The sequence below is a fragment of the Hyperolius riggenbachi genome, chromosome 2 (assembly GCF_040937935.1).
Source record: "Hyperolius riggenbachi isolate aHypRig1 chromosome 2, aHypRig1.pri, whole genome shotgun sequence".
NCBI classification, from domain to species: Eukaryota; Metazoa; Chordata; class Amphibia; order Anura; family Hyperoliidae; genus Hyperolius; species Hyperolius riggenbachi.
Window position 1 is genome coordinate 77,683,062 of NC_090647.1, and position 12,398 is coordinate 77,695,459.

Here is a 12,398-nt window from a genome sequence, read left to right on the forward strand (position 1 = left end):
TATTTGTATGATGCCACCCAGTGTCTTGAATGGTTGCATTTTGGATAAAGGGATATGATCTCATGCAATTAACTTCTGTTTTAAGAAGGCAAAACCATACTTTGTATCCTTCACGCCAACACAATCTAGTATAAAGCTACTCTTTATTGTATAAATGATTATCGTGACATCTATAGCATTAAATGCGAAAAGCCGCGCCGATTTAGCAAAAACGGTCTCTGAGAGGAGATTCCCTGATTAGGAACAAGTCATAACGACCACCAGGGAAAAACGTGGAAAAAACAGACTTCTGAGAGCCGCCCTGCTAGCTTTCTGCAGTAATGAGATTATTCTGCCGCGTGTAAAAACAATCTCTGCATTCTTGACAAAATGGCAGTGATGAGTAACCGCAGTCAGCCATGCTCAGTGACACTTTGGAATTACAACAAGAGACGTTTGTGGACCAAAACAGGCAGAGCGGGACAAATACTTCATGAGAAACATCATGAGAAAAATCATAAGCTGAACGGTGAAAGAGGAGTGTGATCTTTTAGCAGAAGCCAGCATGCTATAAGAAAATTACATCTCCGCCACCAGCACCACCTATGTATCTTAACTTTGGATTGCATGGGAAACTCTTGAGATCCAATTGCAATCTATCTTGAAAACATTATTATATTTAATTTTACAGCAACAACGAGAGAGAGAGCGATAGAGAGAGCGAGAGCAAGAGAGAGAGCGATAGAGAGAGCGAGAGCGAGAGAGCGAGAGAGCGAGAGAGCGAGAGAGAGAGAGAGAGAGAGAGAGAGAGAGAGAGTGTTTTACTGCTAAGAATCCCCCATGAAAAGACAGACTAGTCCAAAACCTGTTAGTTCTGTCAGATTTAGAACCACCTACTGTGAGCGACAACATAGGAAAAGAGTCATTTATAGTGCACTTTACTCTGGGAGAAAAGTACATTTTAGATGTATGCGTTTTAAATAATAACGAGAGCGGGAGGGAGCCTCCCTGTAGAGGGGGCTATCACCTTTTATCCACACAAGCTAATTTTTGAGGGAGATCGGGGGGCGCTGCAGTTGACCACACAGGTTGTTGCACTAGATCTCCAAAATCGACAGATTGGAAGAAGGTCTGGCTCATAAGAGTTTTCTTCATCTTGTTTCTTGTATAAATAGTTTTTTATTTTATTCCACATTCTAGTTAGGCACGGGTATAGAGATATATATATACATATACATATATACACACACATACATTCTTTAACCGTGCTTAAAAAGGAACTGTAACCAGAGATTGAACTTTATCTTAATCAGTGGCCAGTACCTAATTTCCATTAAAACTCTTTACCTTTTCTCAAATAGATCATTAGGTAGGTGGTCTGTATGGCTGATATTGTGGTGAAACCCCTCCCACAGTGTGATGTCAAGACCTCGGTCCTGAAAGTTTATTTTCTGTGAGCCTTGTTGCATTGTGGGAAATAATGGTTGGAAATAATATTTCCAACTGCCAAGCATTCAGCATCTCCCTCTGTGCATATGTATATCTATAAAAAATAAAAATAATAAAAAAAAAAAAACCTTTCAACCTATCGCATTGTTAGGGTGTGTGGTTATAGATAACGCAGTTGGTGCTGTCTGTTTTATTCATGTCTGCCAGTAGTAAAGATGATGACGTGCATGCTGATTGTGGATCAAACATGAACAAATTACATGGCGAATATCAATCATTTCCTGATCTCTCTTCTATTTTTAATTTCTCACTTTGCAATGTATTGAATTAGTTTTTTCCCCCCTTTTTGCTAAAGTTCTTCAAGTTGTGCTTTAACTCTTCCGTGCATCCGCATTATAATGATGCCCTGTGGCAGTGCAAGCTCTCTACCAGAAGAGCACCAAACACAATTGTAGACACACAAAAGAAGCCTGAATTAAGAATTCCAAATGAGTTTCTCACTTTGAGCTTTTCCTTCTCAAATCATTAGAAAAATATTGTGCTCCTCTGAATGGTGGAGAGCAGCGACAATTAGTAATTCCATAGCAGGCAGGGAATTCATTTAATACGGAGGAACCGGAGCAGTGGGCCTTTGAAATGTAGACACTAATGAGCTGCAAGTGAGCCTGTCTAAGCAGTATTTAATTAATCTACGCTTGTCAAAATAAAGTATTACATTCAGTACGGCTCTATCATTCAGCGCACAGCCTGCAGAAGAAAGGACACAGATTCACCCTAATAACCGTGTCTATTGTCAACAGCTGACCTCGCCGCTCTGCTCCTCCATATGTCCATAACCGCCACGCTGAACTTTCCCATATACAGCCATGCTGAATGAGAGGAACATGCAATCAGCGAAGTGGTTACAATAAGCTACGGGGCATATCCTAGGTATGTATTTATCTAGAAGGATTTTAATGCTTAATTATTGTTAGTTCATTATGCAAAATACAGCCTTGGGAGAGATCCAAAAAGCACTATATACATGTCTATTGGCAGACTGCGCTAGAGAAGTGCGCTCTCTCCGTATCTCTCTCACGGCTGCCATAAAGCTACGTAGAGAGCGCACTTCTCTTGCGTCAGACTGGCCGAAGTTACGGGTTCCGGTACCGGCGATACAGAAGACTTAGGGCGGCAGCATGGAAGTGATCCGTGCACATGCGGCTGGAGGAAGCCCCTGGTATGTATAAAACTTATTTTTTTATCGTCTCTGGTTTCCTTTAAAGAGGCACTGTAGTGACATATAATATAATAAATTATTCAGGATAACCACTTTTATGGTAATTTTCCTGGTTTCAGCATGAGAAACACTTCCTAATCTATATCTATCTATCTATCTATCTATCTATCTATCTATCTATCTATCTATCTATCTATCTATCTATCTATCTATCTATCTATCTATATATATATATAATAGACTAAGTGCCTCAACCTTCAAACAAGAAGAAGAAGTACTTTGCATGAGAAAATGTATGCGTGATCAAACACCAAGTTTAAGGCCTCTTTTCCACGGACTGTTGAGCTGTGTGCGCAGCAAGCAGTTACCAGGCAGCAGCAAGCCGTTACCAGGCAGCAGCAAGCCGTTACCAGGCAGCAGCAAGCCGTTACCAGGCAGCAGCAAGCCGTTACCAGGCAGCAGCAAGCCGTTACCAGGCAGCAGCAAGCCGTTACCAGGCAGCAGCAAGCCGTTACCAGGCAGCAGCAAGCCGTTACCAGGCAGCAGCAAGCCGTTACCAGGCAGCAGCAAGCAGTTACCAGGCAGCAGCAAGCAGTTACCAGGCAGCAGCAAGCAGTTACCAGGCAGCAGCAAGCAGTTACCAGGCAGCAGCAAGCAGTTACCAGGCAGCAGCAAGCAGTTACCAGGCAGCAGCAAGCAGTTACCAGGCAGCAGCAAGCAGTTACCAGGCAGCAGCAAGCAGTTACCAGGCAGCAGCAAGCAGTTACCAGGCAGCAGCAAGCAGTTACCAGGCAGCAGCAAGCAGTTACCAGGCAGCAGCAAGCAGTTACCAGGCAGCAGCAAGCAGTTACCAGGCAGCAGCAAGCAGTTACCAGGCAGCAGCAAGCAGTTACCAGGCAGCAGCAAGCAGTTACCAGGCAGCAGCAAGCAGTTACCAGGCAGCAGCAAGCAGTTACCAGGCAGCAGCAAGCAGTTACCAGGCAGCAGCAAGCAGTTACCAGGCAGCAGCAAGCAGTTACCAGGCAGCAGCAAGCAGTTACCAGGCAGCAGCAAGCAGTTACCAGGCAGCAGCAAGCAGTTACCAGGCAGCAGCAAGCAGTTACCAGGCAGCAGCAAGCAGTTACCAGGCAGCAGCAAGCAGTTACCAGGCAGCAGCAAGCAGTTACCAGGCAGCAGCAAGCAGTTACCAGGCAGCAGTGAGCAGTTGTGAGAGTTTGAGAGCCATTTCACTGCCTATTCACAGTCCATGGAAAAGAGGCCTTACCCTAGCAAGTCTGACATTGCAAATCTGGCCTAATTGGATATACATGAGGCAATGCTCATGCAAATGCATGCACAAACCAATACCACAAAGCAGTCACCCTGCTACATGCTACATTAGCACTATCCGGCTTAGTGCACACCAGAGCGGTTCGGCAGCGTTTTGCGATCCACTTGCGGCTGCGGATACGCTTGGGTAATGTATTTCAATGGGCTGGTGCACACCAGAGCGGGAGGCGTTTATCTGAAACGCATACTCCCGAGGTGAGGCATTTTTTTGGATTTCGGATGCGTTTCTGCCTCAATGTTAAAGAGACTGTGTAACAAATTTTTCAGCCTTAGTTCTTCTATCCTATAAGTTCCTATGCCTGTTCTAATCTGCTCTGGCTTACTGCAGTCTTTCCTAACTGCACTGTCTCTGTAATAAATCAATGTATCTTTCCTCTGTCCTGTTTGTCGGGCTAAAGCTTGATTGTGTGGAATGTGCAGGGCTGCTTGTGATTGGTAGAAGCGATACACACCCTCTGCAGGCCCCCTGCATACTGTGAATGACTCACACACTATGCTTAGCTGAGCCTATTAGAAGCTGGTTAGTTTGTTTGTAAACACTGCCTAAAACTGTTAATTACAAGCCAGGATTGCAGCAGAGAGTGGCAGAAACAGCACAGAGGGGCACAGGAGAAAATAATGAATAGAATGGTATGCTTTTTATTGTAAGAATATTAGAGTACAGATTCTCTTTAAGTATAGGAAAAACGCAAACCGCTCTGAAAAACGGCAGTTCAGAGCGGTTTTGCAGGCGTTTTTGTTACAGAAGCTGTTCAGTAACAGCTTTACTGTAACAATATATGAAATCTACTACACCAAAAACGCTTTACAAAACCGCAAAATGCTACAGAAAAATAAGAAAAAGCGTTTCAAAATCTGCTAGCATTTTGCGGATCTGCTAGCAGTTTTTGGTGTGCTCCAGGCCTCCAGGAGCGCCACGGGGAGGATTCCCAATGCCCCCTTTTTATACAACTGGGGGGACCGCAGGGTCCCAGGCTCTCTCACTGCCTGGAAACCACAGCGGCACCCCGGAGGGGGAGGCTGGGTGGCGTGGACGACCCCCCCCCCCCTCCCAAGTTTGGCCAGCGCCGGGGAGAGCCGTCTGCACCCACCTCCCAATAATAAAAACAGGCACTTACCTTAACGTCCATTGCGTTCTGCTACATGCGCATTAATTTGGGGGCACCACATGAGAAAGGAGAGAAGCATGGGTCACCCCGAGCTTTAGAGCTCAGGGCTGGCTCACATACAGCACTCCAGAGGGGGGGGGGGGGGGGGGGGACAGGCGCACTCACTCCAGGGTTCACACCACCGAAGCAAGCCATCCACCACCTGCCTCCAAAGGATACAAACTGCACAAAATGCTTTCCATGAGAAAATTAATGCGCATGTAGCAGAACCCAATGGACGTTAAGGTAAGTGGCTGTTTTTAATATTAGGAGGTGGGTGCGGACGGCTCTCCCCAGCGCTGGCCATGCTGGGGGGGGGGGGGGGGGGCAGCTGCGCCACCCAGCCTCCCACTCCGGGGTGCCGCTGTGGTTCCCAGGCAGCGAGAGAGCACTTTGCAGTATTGGTTTTTTGACCCTGCATAGTTTGGCATGCGAAAGCAAATGCATATTTGCATGAGCATTGCCTCATGAATAGCCAATTAGGCCAGATTTGCAAAGCCAGACTTGCTAGGGTTAAACTTGGTGTTTGAGCATGCATACATTTTCTCATGGAAAGCCTACTTCTTCTTGCTTCAAGGTTGAGGCACGTACTCTATTAGATAGATAGATGCGGCGTATGCTACGACGCGGGTTGGCTAGTCCTATATAATACTGTAGATTGAATGCAGCCCCTGCTCTCTCAGTGATGCTTAGCCTAGGCCGTTTAGCTATGCGGAATTCTCCTCTTAGAGCATTCTGGGCGACCAGGCAATATTTACACTAGCGCCGGAATTCTCAGAAACAAACATTCCACAGAGCTGTACCTGACAAGACTAAAGATGTTGCCACCCATGTAGGGCCAGTACCTACAATCAGTACCATCACTACCCTGATCTGTGTTTATATAGTGTAGTATCTTCTGATGCACAGAACTTGACCTGCATGCAGTGGCTGGCTCCACCCCTCTGTGACTGAGCTTGACCTGCATGCAGTGGCTGGCTCCACCCCTCTGACTGAGCTTGACCTGGATACAGTAGCTGGCTCCACACCTCTCTGCTCCCATCGCGACATCATTTCCTCCCTTGCAAACACTAACCATATAAGTTATAACTCCAGATCTCCTCTATACCGAGTTTGCTGCCCTCTCCTGTGATTTCAGACAAACCTCTAACTGTTTATTTGTCAACTTAATGCAAACTGAGGCAGAATTACCAATCATAGGGCCTCACAGTAAATGTTTGAAGACCCCCCTTCCCCCCCAGCATTCAAATCACCCTTTATCCATATCCCTCTTCCCTGTGGTGACCTCCACAGCCTAGGTGTCCATTTTCTGGTGGTCATATAACAGGTGTGACCATCACAATTCCCCCCTAAACCTGTGACCCCTTCCACTCAAGTATGGTCAAAACAAAAACAGATATGGCGGAGGGGTGCTGAAGTAGATAAAAAAGTAGGAGTAGTTGGGGGGTGGCCCCACAGCTTCATTCCTTCTCCCCCCCTGCCCCCCAACTACAGGGGCTGCTGCTATGAATTTGAGGTTCTGCCTTTCACTCACCCGGGTAAACAGTCTCCGCACACAGCATTGGCAGTAGGTGTACAGTTTGTCTTCTGGTATCGGTTCACAGTGGAGCAGTCCAGGCAGGTCTTGCATTTCTGGAAGCCCCAGTCTTCTTTAAACCTGTTGGGTCTGCATGGCAGACATTGGGCATCTTCCCCATATCCAAAGCCACATTCCTGCAAGAGGAGAAAAGTGCATTTCACTCCTGATTCTAGCGAGATTTACATTTTTTCTGTTCTCAGACATCAGAAAAACAAAAACCACACATACCAATTCTTGGTAGACACATTTGTCAGTGAAGAAGGGAATAATAAACTTGCTACTACAATAGAGTGGCTCTGTTCTCCTATATAAACCCTTCTCCGGTAGAATTTATGGAAAGGCATTTGCTCAAGTAAGCAATTTGTAACTAATTGGCTGTTGCGCTTTGACTCTTTGCACACTCATATTATGCTTCCGCGAAAATAAGACAGGGTCTTATATTAATTTTTGCTCCAAATGTTGTGCTAGGGCTTATTTTCAGGGGATTTCTTATAATTCTATGAACACACAAGTTCCTGTGCTGTGTGTCCTCCTGCCTTCTCCACTGTGCCGCCTCTTCCTCTGCTGGACCCACCTCTTGTGTGCCTCGATCCCTCTTGTACCTTTAATGTCCTCCTGGTGTCCACCTCTGTCCCCGTGTCCTCCTCTATCCCCTAAACTCCTGCGCCCCCATGTAACCCTATGTCCTTCTGGCGTCCCCTGTGCCCTCCTCTTACCCTTAGCTCCATGTCGCGTTGTCCCCAGTGTCCTGCGATGCCCCCTAATCCTCTTCTTCCCCCAGCTCCATGCTGTTGTGTCCCAATCTTCAGTCTATGGAGAAGACGTACGGCAACTTGTGTTTCTACTGGAGCCAGTGATCTCGTAGGTGAGACCATGGCTCTGTTATTGGGCCGATCACTGCACTGGCTGCTACTCAGCGAATGTAGTGATTGCCCCAATGCTGGAGCCATGGTCCTGCCTGCGAGACCATTGGCTCCAGTAGAAACACAAGTTGCCATACTTTTTCCCCTTACTGCAGCTAGGGCTTACTTTCGGGGTAGGGCTTATATAGCGAGCATGCTCGAAATTCCTGCTAGGGCTTACTTTCAGGGGATGTCTTAATTTCAGGGAAAGAGGGTAGAGGCTCCTTGCTATTCACATGCGTCCTTCCACCAGCCCTGTACATAGCGTAGGTCTATCAAATGTGCCAATAGACTTTCCTTTTCTCTGAACAGCCATCATTAAAAGATTAGACCTATCATAGATCTTATTTAGACCTGGCAGACATGTACCAATCCAAATCCTCAAGTTCTACCTTCTCCTCTCTGCTTACTCACTTAAGTGGGGATTTTCCAGAAATTTTGAACCAATGGAGAACTACAATAACTATTCATCTGGCTGGATAGTGTACCAAGGGCACCGCCCCTGACAAAGGAGTACAGGGTTCGAATCCTGGCTGAAGCCAGTACTTCCTAAGTAAGGAGCTCATGGGCAAGACTCCCCAACACAGCAGGGTGGCCTATTAAGTGCACCGTTTGTGGCTGCTGCTCAAGAAAAGTGCCATACAGACGTAATATTAGCATTAATCTTGTGCAAATATTCTATACAATAACATTTATATAGCGATTTTCTCCCATAGGACTCAAAGCACTTAGGCTCTCTCAGATTTAGTAGTTGGTAGTAGGATGAAGTATTCACACAACAAAAGTTATATTTCTGCAAATGCCAGACTGAACAGGTTGGTTTCCAGTCTGGATTTAAACACGTCCAGGGATGGAGCTGTTCTGATCTGCTGAGGTAAGGAGTTCCATAATGTAGGAGCAGCATGACAGAAGGCTCTGGGACCAAACATTTCCAAGTGGACTCTGGGTATGACTAGATTATTAGAACCTGTAGACCTGAGATTGCAGGGATTGCTACGCAGCTGCAACATTTCTTTCATGTATCCAGGGCCCAGATTATTTAGGGATTTAAAATGTCAGTAGGCCAATCTTGAAAAGGACCCTCCATTTTATAGGTAGCCAGTGAAGGGAGTGCAGGACTGGCGTTATGTGGCAGTGACGGGGTTGGTTGGTTAACAGTCTGCTGGCCAGGTAAGAGTAACAAATATCACTGCAAGTCATAATTACAAATAAGACTAAGTAATCCTTCTAGCTATAGACCAGTGTGAGGTTTGGGCGTTATAACACAGAATAAAGCAGGATTAACTGGACTCTCTTACACCATGTCAGCCATTTAATGTTCCCAGAGCTTCGAGGGAACAATGAGCCTCGGAACAGTGTGCTGTGTTTTTCAGAGCTAATAATCTCCCTTACCCTTATAGGCAGCAGCTAGCCATCCACTTCATCTGAGAATCCACAGAGCATTTGAATGATAAAAGAATCTCAAGGGCCCCCACTGTTGCATTATTGCTAGCTTACAGCAGTGCTCAGTGAGGTATCTGTTGTCTAATGAAGCGGCCTATGTGAATGTGTGGAAGCTGTCTGGAGGTTCACACACTGGCCTGCTACTTAGCAGAGAATAAAAGCCACACCTTTCTGTGTGCTCTGCCAGAGACGGCTCATACAGAGCGGGACCCCTTACGGTGCACTTATCAAGCTGCCAGGGAATACTCCACTTCAGGACAATGAGGGGACTATAGCACTGCCTAGTCCTAAATGCTAACCCACTGGAGCTTACAGCTACTGCTTCACTGAGAGATTTAACCCCTTCACATGTTGCGGGAACAGCCATTTACTGGCCTTTTCTGTAAGCTTGCACTTTCCAAGGCTTTGGTCAATAATGCATTTGTAAAGTTGGTTTTACTTCTCTTCTAAAATACAGGCATATATCCTGCTGCTACTGTTTATATTACAAAAATGAGTCAGCAGCTGCCTCCTTAGTGTTTCCAAGTGTTATAAGCACAGTATGAGGATGAATTATGTGTGTGTAGAGTCAATTTTACAATGCATTAGAAAAACAAAAGTTTGCTTTCTTAAAACAGAAAGAATTTGCGATAGATCAGGTTGGAGTGAGTTTGAGATGTCTCCCAAGGCATCACTTCTGAATATATGCAAATTAACCATTGTCATACAGTCTGTATGCATGTTGGATTATTATGGCTCTGTACAAATTAACAAGCTGCCACATCATTGCATTCCAGCGGTTCTGGAGGTGTGTTTAGCTTCTAAGGGTACAATGGTTAATTTGCATATATTCAGCAGTGATGCACTGGGAGACATCTCAAGATCACTCCAACCTGAATTATCGCAAATTCTTTCTGTTTTAAGAAAGCAAACTTTTGTCTTTCTTAACATGTTAGTAAGGGGGCTTTTAGGACCATTGTAGTCCCTTACACACTCCAATGAGTTCTGGGTCACCATGAGCTGGCTGGTTAGTCTGTCCCTCACAATGTATTAGCAGAGAGGAAGGATTCAGACACTTTATGTAGCGCAGAATAATCTTATTTCAGTTTGACAGCATGGATTTACTAAAGACAGGTCCTGTCTCACCAACTTGCTCAGCTTTTATGAAGTGGTGAATGAAAAAAATATAGATTTTGGGACAGCAAGAGATGTAGTATACTTGGACTTTGCAAGGGCTTTTGACACTGTTCCCCACAATAGCCTGGTGCAGAAGCTGAGTATACAAGGACTAGGAGAAAATGTGTATGTGGATAGCGAACTGGTAAAGGCACAGAAGCCAAAGAGTAGTGGTAAACAGAACATACTCAAAATGGGAAACTTAGCAGTGGGGTGCCCCAAGGTTCAGTACTTGGTCCAATTCTTTTCAATTTTTGTTATTAATGATTTAGTAGACAGAATACAGAGCAACATAGCCACCATGCAGAATACACAAGTAATTCTGCTTAACGCAGCTCATTACATACTCCAATATCTTTCTAGGGACCATTTATTAATATTATTTAGTATTAGTATAGCATTGACATCTTCCACAGCACTTTACTGATTCTACAGTCATGTCACTTGCGTCTATTAAAAAGGACCGGGCTTGTTCTCTCTCCAGCCCACAGCACAGATCGTGCGGCAGTCAGGGCGACCAGGCTTCCCCCTTTTTTCCCCACTAGGGGGATGCCCTGCTGTGGGGGGGGGGGGGTCTGATCACCACCGGCTATTTGTGGTTAGCAGGGGGGCTTCTCAAAGCCCCCCTCCGCAGCAATTCCCAGCATCCCTGTCCTTCCCTCCCTCCCCTCCTTCCTATGGGCGGCACAGGACGGCGATCCGTCCTGCGCCGCCTCTGATAGGCTTCAGCCGGCGATCCCCGGCCAATCAGAGGCCGGGGATCACCGATCTCTTTTACGGCGTTGCTGCGCAGCAGCGCCATATGATGTAAACACAGGGGATTTCTTCCCCGCGTGTTTACATTTCGTCTGCAAGCCGCGATCGGAGGCTCGCAGGTTGTTCACGGAGACAACCTCCGTGAACTGACATGGAAAGGCAGTTTCTATGGGAAACCACTTACGACCTGCCGCCGCCTATCGGCGTTAGGCGGTCGTTAAGTGGTTTTTAAGCACAGGGTAAAACTGAAAGACTGCTCACCCTGCTCTAGCCATTCTCCTGTTTTTTCCCCAAAACTACTGCCTACCTTATAATTTACATAGCTGTGTAATTCAGCCTCTGGCTATTGCCAGCAGCCAAATTTCCCCAGTTTTTTGTTTGTAGATTGGGCTCTGGCTATTGCTGGGGTCCAAACTGGTCAGTGTGCGCCCACTAAAGCTGTAATTCACATTATGACCCATGGGGGCAACCAAACCCCAACTGCGCACAAATTAGCTGTCTTGATGTCACTTACTGTCTCTCAGAATAGTTAATCCCTACCAACGTCAAAGTGCTACGTTGTCTAACACCATTTTATTTTCTTCAGGTGGTATGTATTTGGAATTAGGGAAAACTGGAGTGCCTGGGGGAAACGCACACAAAAATGGGGAAAACATATGAACTTCCATGCGTTTAGTATCCTGGCCGAGATCTAAACAATGGATCTGGTGCTGAAAGGTGAAAGTGCCATCCTCTACGCCGCCGTGCCTTTCATGTTTAAAATCAGATCACAATAATTACAGAGCAGAATTGCTAGGCATGCTGGATATGCCTTGCATTATGGAGTTTATTTTAGAATATGCTTGGGAAGCCTGTATGAAGTTTAGTTTAAAATGTTGGCAACTATTCCAGTCGCCCTACAGTTCTGGATGACATTCTCATTTAAATGAGACATCTCACACTCAGTTCAGCAAACGAGTAAATGCCTTAAATGAAGAATGTGTAAGATTAAGATGAAAGAAATGGCAAGCAGTTGAATAGACCCCAGCAGCATTTGTTCTTTCTTAAACCTCCTGACAAGTCTGTTGGCAGAGTTCCCTGTAGATGTGAATACGAGGGACAGCTGCGTCTCTCCGGCAGTGCGAGCGCTGGGGGCTTCCCAGTACCGTACAAGAAAAAAAATGGCTGCACCCACTTTCATGATTATGAAACAAAAAAAGAAAGCTAAACAAAGTATGTTCAGCTTATCAATTCAGGGGATCAAAACAAAATGCTTCACATATGTTCACATATATTATTTAGATACACATTAATCACATAGTATAACACAGAAGGCAAAAAGCACCGTTGCTAATCCCCCTGAGACAGGCGCAGTGCAAAGCAAGTCTTTATGATTTACCAACACTTTGTGCTGTACAGGCTATTTACAATACCTCAGGACAGGCAACTAACTACAACTT

General features: G+C 45.7%; 1 protein-coding gene across 2 annotated transcripts in view; it reads right to left on the reverse strand.

Annotated features, from left to right (window-relative positions):
- Nucleotides 1-12,398, reverse strand: part of TNFRSF19 (TNF receptor superfamily member 19) — a 106,571-nt gene that overhangs the window by 47,323 nt on the left and 46,850 nt on the right. For both annotated transcript variants that reach the window (XM_068266944.1, XM_068266945.1), the window contains exon 4: nt 6,659-6,837. In XM_068266944.1, the coding sequence (XP_068123045.1) occupies nt 6,659-6,837 (179 nt within the window). The remainder of the gene's footprint in view (nt 1-6,658; nt 6,838-12,398) is intronic.